This window comes from Poecilia reticulata, chromosome 20 (genome assembly GCF_904066995.2).
Source record: "Poecilia reticulata chromosome 20, P_reticulata-male-v2, whole genome shotgun sequence".
NCBI lineage: Eukaryota > Metazoa > Chordata > Actinopteri > Cyprinodontiformes > Poeciliidae > Poecilia > Poecilia reticulata.
Window position 1 is genome coordinate 16,797,108 of NC_088849.1, and position 22,221 is coordinate 16,819,328.

Sequence of the window (22,221 nt, forward strand, 5' to 3'; positions counted from 1 at the left end):
ACACCAATCAAACATTCAGAAACGGGCATTATTATACGTGAGGAGAACGATTCTCAAATACAGGTAGCTGAACTGTAAACTTTTAACACGGATGGAAAATACTTCCGTGGGTAAAGCGAGGGGATTTAAAATAAATACTTTGCACAAGTCTTTATCTTTAAATAGAGCAAAAAAGAATATTTACAGTGACGTCTTAAATGTATAATTTTAGTCATAATTGCAGGTCATAGCACCTTGAAGCAGGTTGTTAGAGAGTAATTTTCTCTCTTTTAAAAGAAGCAGTTGTGGTCTAATAAACTACTTGGAAATGTCAGAGGATTACAAGTAATTCAGTGTGTTTTTATATTTGAAATCCTCCTGGCCCACCAGGAGTGTTTTGGCAGGTACTGATTCGACCTTGCATCTTGTTTTACGATTCAGTCACCTATAAAGTTAAGTATGAATTAACTTATCAGTTTTTTATTGTAAAGAAATGCGATTCAGAACATGCATAGTTTCTGAAATGAATAGAAAAGACTACAAACACTTGTCAAGCAGCATCATTTCAGACTTAAACCTATTACTGAATGTCTTTTGCATTACTATGCCTAGCAAAATGATTAATTCCCTATAACGTTTTTACATCTTGTAAAGTTACAGCCTCAAACTTCAACATTGCATTGTTACTGTCAGAGATGGAAAAGCACAACATCTTTTATGTTTGGGAAGTGGAAGGAAAATGATACATGGTTATACAATTATTTATCCTATAAAAAATGTGGCATGAAATTCCTTTAGGCAGATATCGCACTGCCCCTCTGCCATGATAAATAAAGAGCTCCATGTTTAGCATTGCTGCTCCCCTTGCTGCTGGCTAACTCATCACTCAATTCAGTGTTAAAATCGTTTAACATATCCTTCACAATCATATGATATTATTTAGTCTTTTTAGTTCCATTACAGACGCTCTCATTTTGGTAAACACTACAGGCAGCCTGAAAAGCAATATAATAAAATACTTATAAATGGAAATTTGAGATTTCCAAGCTAGACTTGTCTTGAATTTATTTCCGTGTAATTCTCAGACACAATCTTGAATGGTTTTATGGAGAGCAGACCTATGTTAACGGGATAAGTACGTGATTTATGATTTAACAAGTCGCAAGGGATCTTTATATGAACATGTGTCTGCCAGATGTCAGCAAAACTTTTCAACTTCCTCGCCTACGTCAGGCTTCCTCTCGTGGCTCAACCTTTACTTTTCCTGCCATCTTCTTTAAATGGGCCACATACTGCACTATTTTTAGACCCACATACAAGCTGAATATGCTCTCAAGCTTTCAAACTCGTGCTGTCACACGAGCAGAATAAAAGCTCCCATTAATTGAAGAAGCTACAGTCAATGACTCTTGTGAAATTCTCACAATTTAGCTCTAAAGACCAACTGCACACGCCAAACTAATAAAAGCACCAAATAAATTAAATTACTGATACTTTAAGATCCGATAATTATGTTGTTTTGTGTGTGTTAATGTCTGGAAAAATAAACCCCATTTGGAACCATGGCACTGCACAGGCAGTGCCATGGTTCCAATTCTCATACAGTCTTACCAAACACAAACGCTGTGCTATGCTTTGCTTACATTCAGATTTCTATTAGTCCAAGACAAATGAAAGCCTATACTCTGTGTCAAACTCAGTGAAATATGTTGAAGACAAAACTGCTCCTCCAGGATAAATAAAAGGCTAACAATCTGTTATATTGTATCTTCTTTGCTCCCCCCCTAAGTTATGACCTTATCTTCGCTGGGGGACCAGAGGAGATTCTCAGGAAGTTCCAACAAGCCAATCACAAAGTGCTGTTTGCTGCAGAGGGAGTGATATGGCCAGATAAGAGGCTAGCTGACAAGTACCCTTTAGTCCGAAGTGGCAAGCGCTACCTCAACTCTGGAGGTGGGTTCCAAAAGTTCAGTTTGTCTTTAAGGGCTGAAGTGTTTTGATTGCTGTTGGAAGCCTGATCATTGCTGTTCACACTGTAAAACTCACCCACAGAAATCTTACAAACTAACGTTGCACCTAAAATATATTCATTGACTAGCACAAAAGTGAGACAATCACATTTCTCAAATTTCTATTTGTTTATTGTCAAATATTAGCAGATGTTCTGTAAAAATGCGTAATGATATCAGTAAAAGTTGTCAATGAAATATGTATCTCAAGTCATGCATTAAATTCTTTCTGCCAGATATTTTTAACACATAAATAGCTTTTTATAACATGTACCACATCAAATAAAGTTTGTTCTTTTTTTATGCACCACTGAGATAACAGATATTTCAAAACAGAATTTTGCTCAAATGGAAACTTGATACATGCATTTTCACATAGGGCTAGGTTCGTCTGGACAGCTAACATTGGATAGTTAACATCAATTCACCATTTGAAATTTGTTTTAAGTTTCTACTAAGGCGTTTTTGTATGGTTTTAGCATTGGTTTGAAGATGTGATGCAAAAAAGCTAATTAAACCTGTAAAGGGGCAAACAGTGTCTCAGCACTTTACCTGAAGGCATAATCTAGACGAGTGCAACAAACACTGGGATCACTGCTTGTTTATGTAGCTATTTAAACTGTCTGTCTGAGCTTATAACAGTCTTTTACATACTAATATAGATGTATTTCCATAGTATAAGTACAGGGATTCCACACAGAGCTTTAAATATGTGGGTTTCCATCTATATTATGTCTTTAGGGTACAATAACTCCTAAACCACCCCCAATTTGATACCTGTGTTTAACCACACTTTACACTATGTCTAACATTTGCAGAAGATTTTATTGCAGTCTACTCTATGCATGCGTAGAAAATTGAAGTAATGCTGGATTACACAGGTTAAAACCACTTACTCACCCCAGTTCTCTGGATGTAACACATTCCACCATTAGCTGTTGAACTCTGAGGACTTGCAGGCCTCTTTCTGGAATTCAGTGGGCTAATCACACTGTTCTAGTATTCGGTGCAAAGAGTGTAGCAGCACCAAAAAGGAATAGTAATTAGCATGTGTTAGTTTTAAAATAGAAAACCCCAGGATCTTTATTGCTAATTCCTGGTGTAAAATTTGAGTATATTTTCCAAGTAAACTTGGATTGTGAAGTATTTCCTGTCTATGGTGAGCAGAATGTGGGAGGAGGAAATTTGCCCAAAGTTTAACCTTATGCTTAGACATCTTTTTTTAGCTGTTATCCTCCCAGTGGTCCATTAAACGTAATTACGGTTACATGTCGGGATGCTTTCTAAAAGTAATTGCAAATGGTGCATCATGGAGACTTAAAAAATCTACGTAGGTAAAACATTTTGCAACAAAGCAAAAGCTTATTTGTGGCTGACCTAAACCCCATCGTTTCCAATTCTCTGGAGCATTGGACTGCTCCTTTCCCTGTGGTCATCAATTTGGTGCGACCTCCCATAGTGGAGCCTTGCTGTCTCAGACTGATCAGAGACTGCTTTTTGCGTTCATTGTCATTGACTTGACATGTGGATTTGTCTTGGGCCCCTGAGTTGTGCCACAGTTTGCATGAAATTGCAGGTTTTGTTTGTGTTCCTACGGCTACCGCCCAAGTGACCAGTGAAGAAAGTTTTATAGCATTTGGACATGCACAGTTGTGCCACAGAGAGTGTAGTACTCTGGGGATGGAGGAGTTGAGATGGAGAGATTCCGTATTGGTGTTAGACTGTGAATATTTAAACAGAAGAGCAAGAAGGTCACTTCAGGTCACTTTCATTTTGCTCCTCGATATAAAGCAAAGTTTTGTCAGACAAAATGTTTTCCAGTGCCAAGTCTCAATTTTACATACTGTTCTTCCAATTTTTTACATCATAGATTTCACACTAGTTAAACTCATCTTGCCAGCATGATGATTAAGTTGCAAAGCTCAGTTAATCTCATACTGTTCTTCTTGTGCAGCGCAATAAGTTCACTGTTCTCCAATGACCTCTATTGGATCACAGTTTGGTCTAGCACTTTTGGGATTTGCTGGAAATGCTCAGGAAGGTTGCAGACTGCAGACATGTACACCACACTATTTGGTACATTCCACTACAACATTTCTTGTAATTAGTTTCAGACAACATTAGAGCACTGACATAGATCAGGATTTGAGTGCCTTGAGCTGCTGTAATGCAAAGTATTATCAAGGCATCAAAAAAATAATGCCTTAATAAACATCCCAAAAACTCTGATCATGTCTGGGAATTCCAGGATAAAGCTAATTAAAGATGGAACATTTGAATTGGAGTAAATTCAGCATAATAATCTATTACCGTGTTCAATTAAATCCAGAAGTTTCATGCTACATTGTTCATGTCTTTTTGGTATTTTGCAGAAGGAATATTTTAGAGGGATCAGAGGATCATTGTGTCTTTTTCGCTCTAAAGGATAGGAAGACTAAGGCAGACTGTTCACTGCACTTTCCCAGGATCTGTAAAATGAACCACATACCAACAATATAATCTGCATAAAATTGATGATTTTGCTTTGAACTTTCTTCCCTCGTTCCTACCATTTATATTATGTCATGTCTGTCCATTGACTTGTTTACAGTGTCTGAGGTTTTTCCCCAATGATGGGATATAAAACGACACACACCAGCAACATAGCTAAACCCTGCAATCTGTTACTGTGGTTGCTGTCCTTGAGCGACAGAGTGAGAGAAGAAAAAGGAGCTCAAGTTAGAGAGGAGTATACCATGAGAATGTACATTTAGAGTTTAAGTGTGTGATGTAAGATGGTCACAACAAATGGATTGCAGCTTTTTGCAAACCGCTTTTACTTTCTGTGGAAAAGAAAACGTCCCTGCCCTGTGTTTATGTGTGCCTCAGATAATTGCCAAAAATCACACTTTGTTTAAGGCGTCATGGCTTCCTCGGATGAAGTTGGAGGCTGTTAAGCCAGCCAGCCACCCAGCAGCCTGCCAGTTGTGTAAACATCTCTCACCATATCATTTACACGTTGGTATGCATTTCACACTGTTCATTTATTTGCAGGTATAATTGGCTATGCCCCGTATGTAAACAGAATAGTTTCACAGTGGGATCTCCACGACAATGATGACGACCAGCTCTTTTACACTAAGATTTACCTGGATCCATTGAAACGAGTAGGTCGTTGTTTTTTTTTTTGTTTTTGTATTGGCATTTTTCAAAAGAAATGTTTTGGACACCTAGTACATTTTTATGTTCACATCTTACAGGAATCTCTGAACATGACTCTGGACCACAAGTGCCAGATTTTCCAGAATCTGAACGGGGCTGTTGGTAAGTAATTATTAGTATTAACTGAGCTAGTGAGAAGACTTAGTTCTTGGTGAACTAACGTCATATTGACATCAAATCTGACCTTGAAATCTGGTGGTCTTTATGTTTTTTGGCAGATGAGGTGCTTCTTAAGTTTGGAACCGACAGAGTGCGAGTAAGAAACACAGCGTACAATTCTTTGCCTGTTGTCGTCCATGGAAATGGAAACACTAAAGTGAGTATGAAGCTCTGCCCTTTGGTACAAGTGGGAATGGGCTTGCAATCTCTTTAAGAATATTTTAGTTTCCAAGCAACCCCAAAAGTATGCAAAATGTCTATCATTATCCAACTTTTTTTCTTTAACAGTCAGACAATAAAAAGCAACAGTTATTTCTGCTGCTACTCAGATAATGTATCACATAATTATTTTTAGTTATAAAAATAACATCTTTAACATTTATTGTTTGTTTCCTTGTTAACCATTTGCTAAATCAAACATTTTGAATTACCACCTGGTAAATTTTGTGGTAACTTTAAAGTTGTTGATTAAACAGGACATGCATACATATTTTTATCCTTTGTTTTTTATAGAGTAACATTATAACTACTTGATATTAACTGTGTAATTAGTCAAGCTGTCTGAATAAAGACTGAAGAAGTTGTGGTTTTAAAAAACAAAAGGGTTTAAAACCACATCAAAGTTTAAGGTGCCTTACTGGCTAGACTTTCTTTTTAATGATTCAACTCTTGTTAGATACATTTTACTATTTATAAAACAAAATCGTAGTTTTTCACATAGTTGTGCTATTTCATTCTAAACCAGTATTTACTTTGAGTATGTGGAATGTAAGCTGTTTTTTTGTTTGTTTGTTTGTTTATTTCTTCTTTTGTGAAATTATGTATTACTATGTTCAGCGAATGCACTTTTAACAGTGCTTTATTTCACCTTGAGGCAGCTATGACTCTGTGGAACGAGTAGTTACCCTGCAATTGTAAAGTTATGAGTTTAATTCCAGCTCCCCCTATGCCAGATGCAATTGGTTTGCATTTGGGCAAGCCTCTTCACACCAAGTTGCCTATTTGTGTTTGTGCATGTTAGCTAATTCGACTAAGTGAATGTGGCACTTGCACTAAAGCGCTTTGGTCAAAGTGATGCTATAAATGTTCAGTCTATTTACTGTTTGTAGTAGACTGTGTGCATATAACTAACTGAGGCAATACTAACAGAATGTGGCAATTATGAATGGAGAACATGTAAGGAAATAAGTATGATGGAACACATCCATCCATCCATTTTCTTACACCCTTGTCCCTCTGTGAGGTCGGGAGGGTTGCCTATCTCCAGCTAACGTTCCGGGCGAGAGGCGGGGTACACCCTGGACAGGTCGCCAGTCTGTCACAGGGCAACACAGAGACACACAGGACAAACAACCATGCACACACACTCACACCTAGGGACAATTTAGAGAGACCAATTAATCTGACAGTTATGTTTTTTTGGACTGTGGGAGGAAGCCGGAGTACCCGGAGAAAACCCACGCATGCACAGGGAGAACATGCAAACTCTATGCAGAAAGACCGGGAATCGAACCCAGAACCTTCTTGCTGCAAGGCAACAGCTCTACCAACTGCGCCACTGTGCAGCCCTGATGGAACACATAAGATAGGAAAATAAGGTTCAAACCAGTTTAGGTTTTAAAGATGGTCATTATTCACACCTGGAGATATTTCCAGAGAGAAGATTTTGTCTTTCTTCTAAGTGAGGGAAAGGTTTAGCTGTTTCATTCAGCCACCTAACCACCTGTGCAGCAACAAGTTGGGGAGGAGCAGCACTACATTGCTCTATGCTCCATAAAACCAGGAAATATTTTAGTCTGTCTGGCAACTTACCGTAAGGAATGTAAAACTCTAGGAACAGTATAATGAGAACTTTTGGTGGTTTTGAAACCACAACTGGTATACCTTGATGTTAGATGGATTTCTTTTTACCCTAGTCCTTTATGTCTTTCACAGTAACCACTCATGATGAATAGTGTATTTCACTTGATACATTCCCCCACAATGAGTGGAAAAAAAAATGCAGCCTACTGGATACTTGCCAGATGACCCTCGCCATAGTTGGCTTCTCATCCATGTCAAGGTTGCTTGCTAATGCTCCTGACCATGTGTTTCTCATTTGCTCAATGCCATCATTCAGTTATCAGTCCAAGAGAGTCAGTAAGTTAACAGGATGTCTGTAAGATAATGCTGCAGTTCTGCGGAAGTTTAGTCTGATATTTCCCGTCCTTTAACTCATCACAATCTTTTTCCACTAATGACCACACGAGCTTTGAACGAAACCCACCAATTTATTGAGTCATTTTCCCCAAAATGTCATACCAGCTGGAGCTGAAGCGCTTAATGGTAGAGCACTAAATCCATGCCTTTCTAGGACTGGACAGTTGAATAACTGGCATATATTTAAATACTACCTCATGTTTAATCATCTGCAGCTCATTCTGGTTGCAAGAAGATTATATGTTTACTTTAGCATGGGGAAATTAGCAAAGTAAATTAGATACTCTTATACAAAATGCTTTTGTTAAGATAAATATCCAAGCACTCAGCAGCAGTTAATGAGATCAGGATATTTAGTAAATAATTTAAAAAATATTAGGATACCACTTGAAAAAGTTTTGCAGTGGTCAGAATTTGAAATACTTTTTTTTTTTTTTACCAAACACTCAAGTTTTTTTTTTTTTTTTTTTAGATAAATGTTCAATCCAGTGCATGTCTCTTACTTATATGGCACAATGTATAGGGGAATAAACAGGGTTTCCAATATTATGAGACATATTGCTGAGAAATATTGTTACAAAAAGATAAAAAAAATGTTACCAAACATATTTCTTACTTTTCTAAAGTCTACTTGCTTTTGTTTACACAATGCTTCATGTATTAGAGTAATACAAACCAACTCATTGGTGAAATAGATTGTTTTAAAATCAATATTGGTGGTGGCTTGACTTCTTGTCACTAATGACCTAATTTCATTTTCTGTACATAAGTGTTTCGCTTTGGATTTATTTAATTGAAAAACAAAACTAGAATGTCTTTTTCTCATTTTACAAGACTGACATAGAGGAGGCTCAAATGAAAATAATATTAACACAACTTAAAACAAGAAAATCAATAAAATGTTAATTGAGATGAAAAAAACAACAACATATGAGCTAGTCATGTATACTTGGCACCAATATTTGAAATGTTGTATTCCAGTTACTTTTATTACAGTAATCAAAATACACAGATTTGTCCATTACATGAATTACTGAACATTCTCTGATTTCTAAACCAATCGTTTTGTTGCACCACTAATTTTGACCACTTTTGCTGAATAGAAGTCTAGAATAGAAAATAAATAACCATTATACACTGACTTTGTTCTTTCCACAGATGTACTTGAACTACCTGGGGAACTATGTCCCCAACTCATGGAATTATGAACATGGGTGCAGCCACTGTGATGACGATCTTATGGATTTGTCTCAGTTACATGTAAGTGATTCACATTTAGCACTTTTCCATCTGTTTGTAATGCTTGTTCTTTCTAAAACTGTTGCCATGGAAACTTTTTTTTTTTTTACGTTTAATTTTTGGTGAAGTAAGGAAAAGATGAAACAGTTTCTTGTATTTCCAGTACGAGCCGTCTAGCTCCGGGTAACCGTCTAGACAGACGGAGCAGAGCTCGGTTTGTCTTCTTTCAACAGATAAGTGAGGCTGTCAGTTTGGCCTTCTCTCCTGCAATAATAGCCTCATACGTTTTTGGACATTTTTAAGGCGCACAAACGTGATGTGATCCACTCTGGAGAAAAGGGAAGCATTGCATGGCTGTGGTGCAGGATATGGTTTCTGAGGTTTTGAGAAGTGCTCATTTAAAGGGGAGTCACTGTTGACCAGCCTGCCTTTTAGTGGGCTCCGCAATCCGGCTTTTTTCCACAATAGTGAGTTATAGCGGTCATGCTGAAAATTTGTCAGTCTAGGCTGGAGTTGGGCAAGACTGGCAGGCTTTCGGAAGCTTCTCAGGCAGTGTGCTGCAATCTGTGAAGAATGTTATCAAATTTGTCACTCTGGGCATTGAGCTTGGAATCTATCACCGATTTCTTTTTTATTTATCTATTGCTTTGTTTTTGTAAGTTTTTCTTCACAGTTTAATAACATCAGGACTTTGCGTTTGAAAAAAAAAAAAATCATTCACCTTTCTCATTTCAACCACAAATGTCAATGTTGCTTTAGGAATTTTCTGTGATGGTCCAATGCAAAATTGCATATAATTCTAAGTGAATTTAAACATGGCTTGCATTTGTATTCAGGACACTTTACTCTGATATTCCTGCAAAATTTCACTTCTACCAATTACCTTGGAGACTACAATTATTAATTCTAGTCTCAGTGGAAATGCAGCTTTTTTGTAAAGGCCTCGTGGGTTTATTAAAATGCAGTAGAAAAATATGTAGAACAATACAGGAAAAGGTCCAGGAGAAAGTTGTGGGAATTTTGAACCTGGGTTTAGATTTAAACAATGGAACTAAATGCGTAAAATGAGAAAAATGTGTTTATTCTCAGCGAATTCTGCACATGTTGACTATAAATTTCATGCCACCACAAACCCACCAAGACAGTAGCTTGCGGTTTCTGACACTGAGCTAATTTGCAAGGAAAATTGACAAAGATTTCAGTCTCTGAATGTGCAACGATGCTGGAGAAATACCCCAAAATACTTGCAGCTCTAAAAACCAATTGACAAGGGAGGGTTGAACGCAACTTTCAGATTTGAGAAAAAAAAAAAAAGGAAAAATATATAATTTCCTATCCTCTTTACAAGTATGCACTGCTTGCCTTGTTTTGTTTGTTTATTTGTTTGTGTTTTTCTTTATATAAAATACCAATAAAATAGACTGGAGTTTGCAGTTACCCTGTCACAAATGTGAGAATGTCCAGTGGCTACAAATGTTTTAAACTTTTAAAAGTACATTCACACTAACTGAGGCACATAAAAAGCCTCCAGCTGACCTTTCACAATGAATGCAGAAATGTTTGCTGAAGTAAAATAGTCTGAGAAGACATATCATTCCGCTGTGTCTCTTTGTTTGTTTGGGACAGAGACGACCAGGACATCGGGTCACGTGGGAACACTGTTCCAACTGTGTCTACACTGTGCCTTTCTACTCGGGTGAACTCAGTCCACTGACAGTCCTGTGTGGCTTTTACGAACTTTAACTTTGAACCTTTGGCCCTGCAAAGACACTGGACGTCTTAACCCACCAACAAAGACTAGCCATCCAGATAAGCCCAATTTCTGGGTCTGCTTCATGTTAAACCTTATTGTAAATGCTCCAGTCTGTCAATGCGACCTTTTCTTCTTTATTGGTCGGCCCTATCCACAGTCCTGGTGTAACAATTTAAGCTTGTGTTGGCTTGATGTTTGAGGTTCCTTTCCTGTGCCTGAAATACAGTCATTGCGGAACGTGCAAATTAGACGGTTCGGCAAAGGAGGCATTTTATCCCTGGCCCAGACCTTTTGCTGTGAACTGGTCAAGACGATCACAAGTCCAGACTGGCCCGTGTGGGCTAAGCAGAGTATCATGGGAAAGTCTTTCCTCATCTCTGTGTCCTCTTTTATTCCCATCTATGTATAGCATGTCCACAGTGTCATTTCGTGAGTCTTTTATGTGCCTTCAATCATCACTTGGGCTTGAGTGTAGGAGAAAAGCATGCAATGCAAAGAATAGCACTAAGTAAGGCTATTCTGTTGAAGCATTACTTAGTGCTTTGCGATGTTGGCGACATCTGCAGAGCCATAATGTTTATATATCTGTACGTTTGAAGCGAACTGTAAATATTCTTGATTTATTTGAAACAGTGTTGCATCACTCTGATTAGCTGTTTAAAGCAGAAATGATTTATCTTTCCTTTTATCCAAACAGGAGTATCCAGACGTGCTGGTCGGAGTGTTCATTGAACAGCCAACTCCATTCCTCCCTGAATTCTTCCAGCGACTGCTCACTCTAGACTATCCAAAAGATAAACTGAAACTCTTTGTTCATAACAACGTGAGTGTGTGCAGCTGCTTTTTGGGGTTTTCTTTTTCTACATTACTGCAGTTCAAATCCCTCCCAATAATCTGTTAATATTGGCTCCCTGCCCAGGAGGTTTATCACGAGAAGCACATTCAGAGGTTCTGGGAGGAGAATAGGGATGTGTTCAAGAGCTTCAAAGTTGTGGGACCAGAGGAAAATTTGAGCCAAGGAGAAGCCAGGAACATGGGAATGTATGTCCGCTTCCTCTAAGTCAAATATCTTTCAGAATCTTGTGCTTGAAAAACAAAACAAGATTGAGGTAACCAGTTCATAATGGAATAGCTCTGAAAAACCTTTGTATTTAAGCTACTGATGCACCAAATCTCACCTGCCAGCACAAGCTTTTCTTCAAGAACTGTAATTAAAAAGACAGCATTTTTTGTACACAAAAAGTCAGTTATGAAATTATCCAAACTGAAAAATTAGAGAAAAAGGAAAAAGGATTCTCAACCATTCACAGGTTTAGTTTTTTACTATAGTTGCCTGAATGTACAGCTTATATGGAAATTGCATTTTTTTTTCCCTTACATGGAATTTTATTCCCTTACATGGAAATTGCATTTCCCGTTTAAATAACAACTCCCGCACTATGAGCACAACCTGTCTAATGCTAACATACATTGTTATGACTGGAAAAATATTTTTTTGAGTTTCCAATCCTCCTGTAGTTTGTTTAAAAGTTAATCTATCGGTGCATCTCTAGTTAAAATATCTTCAATACGTTTAAATTAAATATATTAAATGTATGTTTCTTAACATCTCCAGTCTGAAAGACAAAATCAATTGAATCCCACTATAAACAATTCATGCTCTCTGCATTTACCTGGATAGATGACACTTAAGTATGAAATATACAACCAATGTTCTATATAATTCATCATCTACATAAAGCTTAAAGATACTCAGACTATGTGCTTAAAATTCTCTTATGCATTAAAAGAAGAGATGTTTGACAATGTTCCGTGTTTATTTTATCAGGGATCTTTGCCGCAAAGATGCTTCATGTGGCTACTACTTCAGCATAGATTCCGATGTCATGCTCACCAACCGGCAAACGCTGAAGCTCCTCATTGAACAAAACAGGTACTCACACAGCAGCTGAAACAGGAGTCATACCAGAAGTTACAGAAGTTAGCTGTAACGTCAGCGTGCTGAAGTGTGGGATTCATTCCTAAAGTGGCAAACCCACAAGAACATTACAGCCAAGTTAATTCAAGTTTTAAAAAGGTTGCTTTGTGTTCCAGTATTTTTGCCCTGCCTCATAGAAACAGATGGAGTCGGGCGCACTAGTCCTAAAATGCTACTTGGAAATACCTAAAAAAAAAAAACACACACATACAAAAAACAACAACAAAAAACACGCAAACCCTTTTTCCCCATCTGCAGCGTATGATTGTGAAGAAACCTTCCCATAAACTGGATGTCACTGTGGCTTTTGTTACCGACTGGAAGCATGCAAGGCGAGAGACTTTCTAGGATATTTAAAGGCACCATGGGAATTTTCTCCTGGCACTGGGGCTGTTGGGGAAAAAAAAAAAGAATAGAGAATGCGCTTTGCACGAGTCTGTCGTAGAACATACGACTACCTAATTTAAATTAAAACAATTTTGGTGTATCTTTTTTTTATTAAGCTGTAACAAAACAATATTTCACAATACATTTAGAATATTTTCATTAATAATAAGATTTGTCAAAGCACTTCCCCTCCAAAATGTGACACAGTGAAACATTTTTAGAACAACCAGAGGCAAGGCATGGGAATCATTTTAATTCAATCAAGCATAGTAAGTGGGCCTGGTTTCCATTAAATGTTTATGGGATTTGTTACTGAATTGGCAGTTATTTCAAGCAAAAGTTAATTGCTCAGCTCCGGCAGGTTTTTAAAGGGAATCTGTACATTAGACGGTGGTCTAGTTTTATCCGTTTTTTCCACTTTGCCTCCACAGAAAAGTCATTGGACCACTTGTCACTCGTCACGGCAAGCTCTGGTCAAATTTCTGGGGAGCCTTGAGTCTGGATGGCTACTATGCACGATCTGAGGATTATGTTGACATTGTACAAAGGAAACGAGTGTGAGTCAAGCGTATACCACTGAACAACGTTTCTTTTTTTTTCATCTTTTTAAACACAGCATGCATGTTTTAATCTCCGAGTGTTGATGTAACTCCTATCAAATGCATCTCAGCGTTTTGACAACATTTTTAGCCACTATTAGCGATACATAGCAACACAAGTCCAGTAGCTCATTGGAATCAGTGCAAATACTTGAACGTTCACCTTTAAAGTGCACATTTGTTACATATTCTACATAGTGCTGTGTTACACTTAACTCACCTTCCATTGCTACTCAGGACAACGTAATATGTTCTGTGTTTTTCATGACAGAAAATTGCTTTGCTGTTCTGCTAGACAACTGTTACAGTATCATTCTCACTGTAACTCTCTTTGTAAAGGCGTAAGAACAGATTGATTAGACTCCGTTTGTCAACATAATGTGTGTAGCCTAAGATGAGCTTGCTGGCATTTTAAAAAATGGCTGTTTAAAAAAAAGACTACTGCACAACATACTAGTGCCAAACAACAGCCATATTAGCAACACTAATTGTACAGTAATTGTATTATGTGCAGATTATATAAACAATTGACATTTGGATGATAAAGAGTTTTGGCAGGAATTAATATGTACGATAATCTAAAAATGCCATTACTTGGATCCCAAACCAAACAGTCCCAAGCAAAAAAAAAAAAAAACAGAAAACAAACTTTTGAATATCACATAACTTACATCAACTTTGTTAACCACATAGTTACTACAAGTCAGTAGTTGTTAAATCCTAAATCATGCATGAAGTGAATCAAATCACCAAACTCTCTTTCTTCCCTTAAGATAGTAAAGTGAAATATTTTATGTTTCTTTTTGCTTTAAGGGGTGTGTGGAACATTCCTTTCATGGCGCACATATACCTCATCAAGGGAACTGTATTGAGGAATGAACTTAAAGAAAGGAATCATTTTGTTCTGGAGAAACTGGACCCAGATATGGCTTTGTGTAGAAACTCCAGAGAAATGGTAAGAAGGTGGGGGAAAAATGGTGTGTAGGATTTTTAATATTACAATGAATATGTTTTGCTATTAATAAGCTTCTGCCACACTGTTTCTATACTTGGCACATATTTTGGCACATCTGAAAATGTTTTTTAAGATAAATGCATATGCTACAATATCAGTTTTGTAGAATGGCAAATGTTGGAGTGTTTAATGACATGCTGGGAATAGTAAAAATACAAGGCAGCTAGGCAATAGTGTGACAGAAGTGTTAAGGTATTAGAAAAGGATTTTGTTTATATACCAAGAAGGCTTAATAATGCCAGTAGAAAATGCAACACATCTAACTTGTAATAAAAGTCAGTGACTCAATGGAAACCAAAAACAGGGAAGTATGTAGGTGTTTTGAAATGTATTTGTCACCAAGGCATGACCCAACTATGTTCTTGGTTTGTCTACAGAGCCTTAAGGTACTCTGCTCTACTTGCATCCCATCATCCTTTGTTTTTTGCTACCATTATTGCCATGATCTCAGTCAGTTGTAATGCTTGGCTTGGCAGCTGACAACACGTATCTTGCTTCTTGCTTTTTTTCTTTTCTGAACACCTTTAAACTGTTCACTTGGCTCCGCTCTGTGCCACCTACTTGTCACCTCTCATCAGAGCTGAAGCACTGCCCTGCTCTGGATGCACTCCTCCCATACTAACCCCGAAAAAACATCAGCTTCAGAGGGAATCTTGCTCTTTTGATCATGCGGGCGCGTTTTCACTCCTACTAAGTTCTACTATGTGTGACATGGACATATTTTAATTGTCACTTTGTCTCCTACTGTTGAGCAAAATTGATACAGCCTTATTTACATGATGCTTCTCCTTTATTGTAGACCAGTCACAGGGAAAAAGACTCCCCTTCTCCGGAATCATTCCATATGCTCAGGTCCCCAAAGGTCAATATTTGCTTTGATTGTTCTGCTGTCTGATATTTTCATTTTCAATGGTATTGCACTCAGACATGAATTGATTGTGACTCTTGTAGTAGGTAGTGCTAAGTTAAAATGTCAGGTTCCAATAACATTTAACATTGAGATCGAGAATTTTCTACGATCTCAAAGTTCTACGACCCCTTGAACTTTTTCCACATTTTGTCATTTTACAATGGCAAACTTCAGTGTATTTAATTGGAATTTCATATGGTTAACCCACACACAAGTTTGCCAAATTAGTGACATGTAAGGAGAAGAATACATCATTTTTAAAACCAGTGCAATCAGTTCATAATTAATTTCTGTCAACCTGAAAAATAGAGGTCTCTGTGGTGTGGGCAGCAACATGCTGTGAGGATGTTTTTTTGTTTTTTTTTTGTTTTTTATAAACACAGACAGGGAAGCTGGTGAGACTTGCAGGGAGGTAAATACATTGTAATTAGGAAAATCTGTCTAGAGCTGTAAGAGGCAAAGGTTCATCTTCCAGTATGATGGCATCAATACAAATACATTATTTTCATTCAATTTCTCAACTATGCATAAAGAAAAACAGATAAGATACGACCTGCGTTTGTGTATGAAACATGAAAAAATGTAAAAAAAACAAAAATAATAAGCAAAAGTTCAAGGGTTTGAATGCTTTTACAGTGTCTGTCACAGTGTAAGAAGCAACAACAAAAAAATAATTCTTACAGTTTTGGGGAAAATAACGTGAACCTTTTGTTTGTGAAAAGTTTAAATTTATAAGCAGTTTAGATTTAGATAGACTTTAAAGGGCTTAAGAGTCATTTTGCAAGTCCTCTACTCTGATGCTTTACCCCTACAAGCCAATCACGCGTTAGCAGCACCTCCCCCACTGAACACACCGACTGATCTCAGACTAGGCTCCAACACAACACACCCTTTTACCTCGCTTCTTATGCATTTGGCCTGAATCACATCTTTGCAAACACGAACCGAGACATTTGCAATTTGGAAACTCGGCACCACACGACTGCCAAACAGACCCATAATCTGTGATTTCTGACATTAACAAAGCCTAGTCTGATAGTGAGTCCAGATCCACTCCCACACAGCACCCTCCCTATGCATCACTGAAATTAGAGCGTCCTCTCTAGATCTGCTTCATCCCAAGATGCCCTTCTGGTCTTTCCTCCCCCCTCCCCCAAACCCCTTAATGACTCTGTCTTGTCCTTACAAGAGCAACTCAGAGAAGACTGACCAATAAATAATCTCGGATTATTTATATGCCACCTGTCTACTTGAACCTAGAGTTAAGCATGATTTCAGTGTGTTTTTAGACACACTTAAATCGGTTTTTATTCTCTTTCGTATGCCAAAACCACTAAGGGATTTACCGAGCTTTAAATCTGCATGTTTTATGGTTATGTAGACGCACATCTGTTGTAAATAGTGAGACATCAAGAGATTTTTCACCTTCAGCATTTGTATGGCATTTAAGAGCATTTATTTCCCTGTTTGCTGCAGGGAGTATTCATGTACATAACCAACCGTCATGAGTTTGGGAGGCTCATTTCCACAGCTAATTACAACGTATCTCGTTACAACAACGACTTGTGGCAGATATTTGAAAACCCTGCGGTAAGTCATTATGGTCTTTCATTATTTTTACATGCATGTGAAATCTATTTTTTGCCACCTGTAAAACTTATTAGAGGTAATGGAAGGATTAGAAATATGAGACAATAGAAAGCTGTAGTGCAAAAAAAAAAATGTTCCTGGCTGGTAGGGAGAGTGATTAGCCCTGTGAGGTATGCAAGTCCGTAAACAGCGTGAAAAAATGTCTGCTTATCTAAAAATCTTTCTGCATGCAGGACTGGAAGGAGAAGTACATCCACCCAAACTACACACAAATTTTCACTCAGAACCAGTTGGAGGAGGTTTGTGTTTATGTGTGGCTTTCACATGTACCGACTGAGAGTGCGAGAAAGACAGTGACATAATGTCGCCTGGAAATCCCAACATCTGGTTTTAGCATGTCTGGGTATTGTATTACAGCAGCTACAACCCCAGGTGAAGATGTGAATCAAGTCTTTCCTCTGTAGTCACTCCATGCATGTGTTCATGTGTGTGTTGCAGCCTTGTCCAGATGTGTTCTGGTTCCCGGTGCTCTCAGAGAAGGCGTGTGATGAAATAGTTGAGGAGATGGAGCATTATGGTTTATGGTCTGGAGGCAAACATGAGGTCAGTACTGTTGGTGGAGACTTCCTGAGCATAAAAGTGAAAGGTATTGCAATACTAGTGCATGCCTGTGGCCACTGTTTTCTGGGATTTCTTTTTTGCTTTTTATAAGCATTTTGTGTGTTTAAAAATAATATTCTGCTTCTAAGCAATTTTTTTCTTCTTTTCTTTTATTCTTATGTATAACTTTTGATTTAATGGCTACATCTACAGTTATGGTAAGAGAAAAGTACACCCTGTTCTAAGGTTTCACTGTATAAATGATATGGCATAATTTGGTTTCTATAATCATTTCAGTCACCACTCACCACAAATTCCTCACTGCCAATAGTTATTGAACAATGACTGGGTCAAATGGATTTTTTTTTTCAAAAAAGCATAATACACTACAGAAACCCAAGATGCTTACAAAATGTGTCAATTCCTACAATTTTCTTTTTGCAATGATTATATGCAATGTAAAAAGTCATATTGGAGAAGTAGAAGCTGAATACAGCTAGTTCCTTGTTTTTAAATGTATTTAGTTTCATAAATAAATGGAAAATCCAAAAGCATGTATAGCTAGTTTGAGGTAGCAGTTTGTGGCTAAGATATTTTCATGCTCTCAAATACATCTCAGTCTTAGCTGAATGACAGCATGGGCTTTAATAAGAATCAACCAGCGTAAAAAAAAGTTATAACTTCAATCACTGGGTGTGACATAAAATCTTCTGAAAATAGGTTACAATTAAACCTGATAAAGTTCAATACATACCCTGCAAGGATACAAATCCTATCTCTTTCCCAGGGCTACAAGTTTGAGTAATTGCATCCCTGGTTTGGGAGCTCTAACAATGCTGCCTTCCTACTTTATAACAGAAAAGCTCATAGACACAGAACTAACATACAGTAGTTCCCATGTCTAAAATGAGAAGCTGCACTAAAGAAAGAACTAATGATCAACATTTATTTTCATGGTGTTTGGCCTGTTTTATGTTGCTTTAAATTGGTAATACGGTGTGTCTGTGAGTTTTCCGGGACAGACTGAATTCATACAGACACTTTGAATAGCTCTGTTCGGGAAGTGACTCTCCTGGATGGGTCATTAAGCTTCATGCTGACAGACAACAGCCCTGCCTGTGGTTTTATTGGCACACAGACACACCAGCATCATCATCACGGTGAAAGCTGTGGTCACACACTTTTGAGAACGGCGGGTCATTTGTTCCATTGTTAATCGCACTACTTTCTTTTATCGTCCTTCTTTCAGGACAAGAGGATCGCCGGAGGCTACGAGACCGTTCCGACGGATGACATTCACATGAAACAAATTGGCTTTGATAAGGAGTGGCTGCACTTTCTCCGGGAGTTCATATCGCCCGTCACATTGAAGGTTTTCTCCGGCTATTACACAAAGGTTAGTTTGACATGACTCAAACCCCTCTTCTTTCTTCTAAAAGCTAAAACTTGTCTCATAAACCCCCCGGGGGATGGAAAAGGTAACAATATCATGAATAGAATGTCCAATTGACTTTTTTTTCCCCAGATTCTAATGTAATACCCTCAAAACGCTATGCAAGTTGTGTTGCTTTGATTCCTTCATTCTTGCTTGAGGAAACGTTGGATCTCTCATAAAGCACCAACTATTTCCACAAAGCTCCTCCCTGGAGCTGCAGTCTCCAGCTGACCTTCTGCTTCACAGAGCAACCCTCCGCAACGCTTTCCACACACAGCTCCACCCTTCTGGCTCTGTTGTTTTGCTGCCAGAAACGTGTTTCTTTTAAATATAGGACACAATTCAGGAATTGTTTTGCTTTATAAAAACATTTAGCCTGATGATGTTTACAGGCCCTATTTGTGTGTCATTCAGATTTTCTAGCCAGTAACGCAGTGTGTTTCTGTTCTATCACGGCAGGGATACGCATTGATGAACTTTGTAGTTAAATACACACCCAACAGACAGGCCTTCTTGAAGCCCCATCACGACTCCTCCACCTTCACCATCAACATCGCTCTCAACAACAAGAATACTGATTTTCAGGTAAGATGCATTTTGAAAATAAGTCACATACTGCCATTTTGGTTTCTTTAGACTAGAGCAGTTTATTCTAATATTGCTATTAGGTCGGTCATTTTTCTTTCTTTGGCCAGAAACACAATGGATGCAGTGGTGATAGACAAAATCTTGGACCTTTTGGTTATTTTAACCAAAACGCTTTTGCCCCTTCATAAAATTTAAGCAAATTTTTGTCTTGAATAATATAATTTATATTATTTTGAATATGAATATGAATGTGAATTCTTTTGAATTCTCTTATAAACTTCTTTTGCCTCTCAGTATTTTCTGTCTCAAATCAAATTACATATATATGTAATTTATATATATATATATATATATATAGTCATGAGATGCCTAAGTAAAATGGGTATCTCATGGCAACACCAAGCAGGTGATGTAATCCAAACGTTGTTCTGCAGACGTCTGCAGGATTTACAGGAAGGACTGACCTGGTATTGTATTATATGTACTATGTACATATAATACATCAAATTATATGTAATTTGATGTATATCCCTTGAGAATTTTTTTGTTCTAACAACTCCTGTTCAAAATACATCTGTTTGAATTTACTAATACTGCAAGCTGATGAGAACTTTTAATTCTGGCCTGGTGTTTAAATCCCTGCATGCAATCAAAGTTGCATGTTTTTACTGTTTTTCTAAGTGATGTTTTTGTAAGTGTTGTAAATCAGACAAACAGAATTTATTTTGCGAGACAGAAGTAAAACTCTTTTTGGAGAAAAGCATCTATTGACTCCATGAAAACATTCCTATGTTGGAGACGATGGGGCAACGCTAGCTTGGAATAAGACATTAAAATGAAAATACCTGTGGTCTAGCAAGGATATATTAAAGGGACTTGGTGAAAGTTCTTGTTTGTTGCACTTTGGGCATCTTAAAAACACAATGTTTTTCATCTGCTCTGTTTACAACCAAATTAGGGGGGAGGCTGCCGTTTCCATCGGTACAACTGCTCCATAGAATCACCAAGAAAAGGCTGGAGCTTCATGCACCCAGGACGCCTGACTCATCTCCACGAAGGTCTACCCACAACCAATGGCACTCGCTACATCGCTGTGTCCTTTGTTGATCCTTGAACTGTCCTTGAATGCCCTGCTATAAATTATTTTTTTCTTTATTTTTGCTTTAGTATTTTTTTTTTTGGTTCGTTTTTGTGTTTTGTCATCACACGATGCAATTCTCTTTTTTTTAAAGCAAATGCTTTGAAAGAATTATTTTTTTTTCAAAGAATCTCTGTCAAACAGAGTGAAAATGGTAAAGAAAAGTGACTGAAATAAATGGCATAGAGCAGATTGGAAGTAAAGCTAAATCAGACAACATTTATGTGTACTGTAGGTTGCCATAATGTTTATAATACTGATTTTACCATCATGGTAGCCGTCATACACACTGGTATCTTCACAAACAAGCAGCTGAAGCATGTGCACATTTAACTGGAGTAATTGTGTTTCATGTATAAAATGTTCTTCACAGTTTGAAGCTTACTACTACTGGTGCTACTCGACTTCTTTATTTGCTGGATAGCATGTTAATTTGATTTTCTGTACTGAAGCAGCTTATTCAAGACTTTTATTGACAAAACTTTGAAAATGGCTATTTTCTCAGTATTTTTACTAACAAGCAAGTCAGCAGATTTCAGTGCACCTGTTAGAATTTTCACATTTTCCTGCCCTCTGCTATTTTTTGCTTTATTGAAAATACCAAACATTTGCTTTTCTGTAAATAAAAATACCTTTTTTTCCAGAGAGATGTGAGTGACTGAATTTGGAAACTCAGAAAGCGAACATGTTTAAGTTATTGTCGAGATTGAATAAAATCTGGTTGCTCCTGTATTATTTTGATGATTGTGCTCCTGTTCCGGTTTCTCATACCAGGTCAGCCCTTCCTGTAAATCCTGCAGACGTCTGCAGAACAACGTTTGGATTACATCACCTGCTTGGTGTTGCCATGAGATACCCATTTTACTTAGGCATCTCATGACTTCGTTAACATTGATTTGACATGCAACTTCCTGACTTGGAATCTATATAATTGAGTTGAATTTACTTTTTTTATTACATGTGAAGTGGTATAAGAGGACAAGTGTTTGTTGTAAATTAGTGAACAGAATTGAACTGAATTTAATTGACACTTGTATCTCTATGCTTAAACCCAACTGAGACATTTTTTTTATCTGGTCTCTGAAGTTGCTACACTGTTCTTTCTGAGGATCTTAGGCAGCTTTCTTGATCTTACCATGATATTCACTCTCACTTCAACAATAAGGAGCACACTGAACTAAGAAGGGTCAAAGGTCCTTCTCCAAAGACCTATCAGCTTATCATCTTGCCCACTCATCACTTTTACAGACAGACCTACATGTTAACCTGTTTCAGGTTGTTATCACGTTTAGACATGTCACATGTAGAATCAATCAGGCCTGTTTGCTCTGAAGGGAGCCGCACGTGTGTGTTTTGAGGTGTGGTGTGATGATATACATAGGTAAGAATGTAGTTCAGTGTATCTTGGAGGGAGTGTGCAAACATGTACATGTACACCTAAA

At 37.6% G+C, this 22,221-nt stretch overlaps 1 protein-coding gene across 2 annotated transcripts in view; it reads left to right on the forward strand.

Annotated features, from left to right (window-relative positions):
• The window catches only part of plod2 (procollagen-lysine, 2-oxoglutarate 5-dioxygenase 2), a 36,276-nt gene extending 14,756 nt beyond the window's left edge, over positions 1-21,520 (forward strand). The window contains exons 4-20 of one of the 2 annotated variants that reach the window (XM_008396812.3): positions 1,769-1,932; positions 5,022-5,134; positions 5,228-5,291; positions 5,408-5,505; positions 8,706-8,807; positions 11,237-11,362; positions 11,459-11,580; positions 12,368-12,472; positions 13,336-13,461; positions 14,317-14,458; positions 15,318-15,380; positions 16,905-17,018; positions 17,252-17,317; positions 17,517-17,621; positions 18,868-19,014; positions 19,513-19,638; positions 20,600-21,520. In XM_008396812.3, the coding sequence (XP_008395034.1) occupies positions 1,769-1,932; positions 5,022-5,134; positions 5,228-5,291; positions 5,408-5,505; positions 8,706-8,807; positions 11,237-11,362; positions 11,459-11,580; positions 12,368-12,472; positions 13,336-13,461; positions 14,317-14,458; positions 15,318-15,380; positions 16,905-17,018; positions 17,252-17,317; positions 17,517-17,621; positions 18,868-19,014; positions 19,513-19,638; positions 20,600-20,755 (1,939 nt within the window). In that variant the 3' untranslated portion in view covers positions 20,756-21,520. The remainder of the gene's footprint in view (positions 1-1,768; positions 1,933-5,021; positions 5,135-5,227; positions 5,292-5,407; positions 5,506-8,705; positions 8,808-11,236; positions 11,363-11,458; positions 11,581-12,367; positions 12,473-13,335; positions 13,462-14,316; positions 14,459-15,317; positions 15,381-16,904; positions 17,019-17,251; positions 17,318-17,516; positions 17,622-18,867; positions 19,015-19,512; positions 19,639-20,599) is intronic. The other variant, XM_008396813.3, reaches the window with a different exon arrangement.
• The last annotated feature ends 701 nt before the right edge of the window (positions 21,521-22,221 follow it).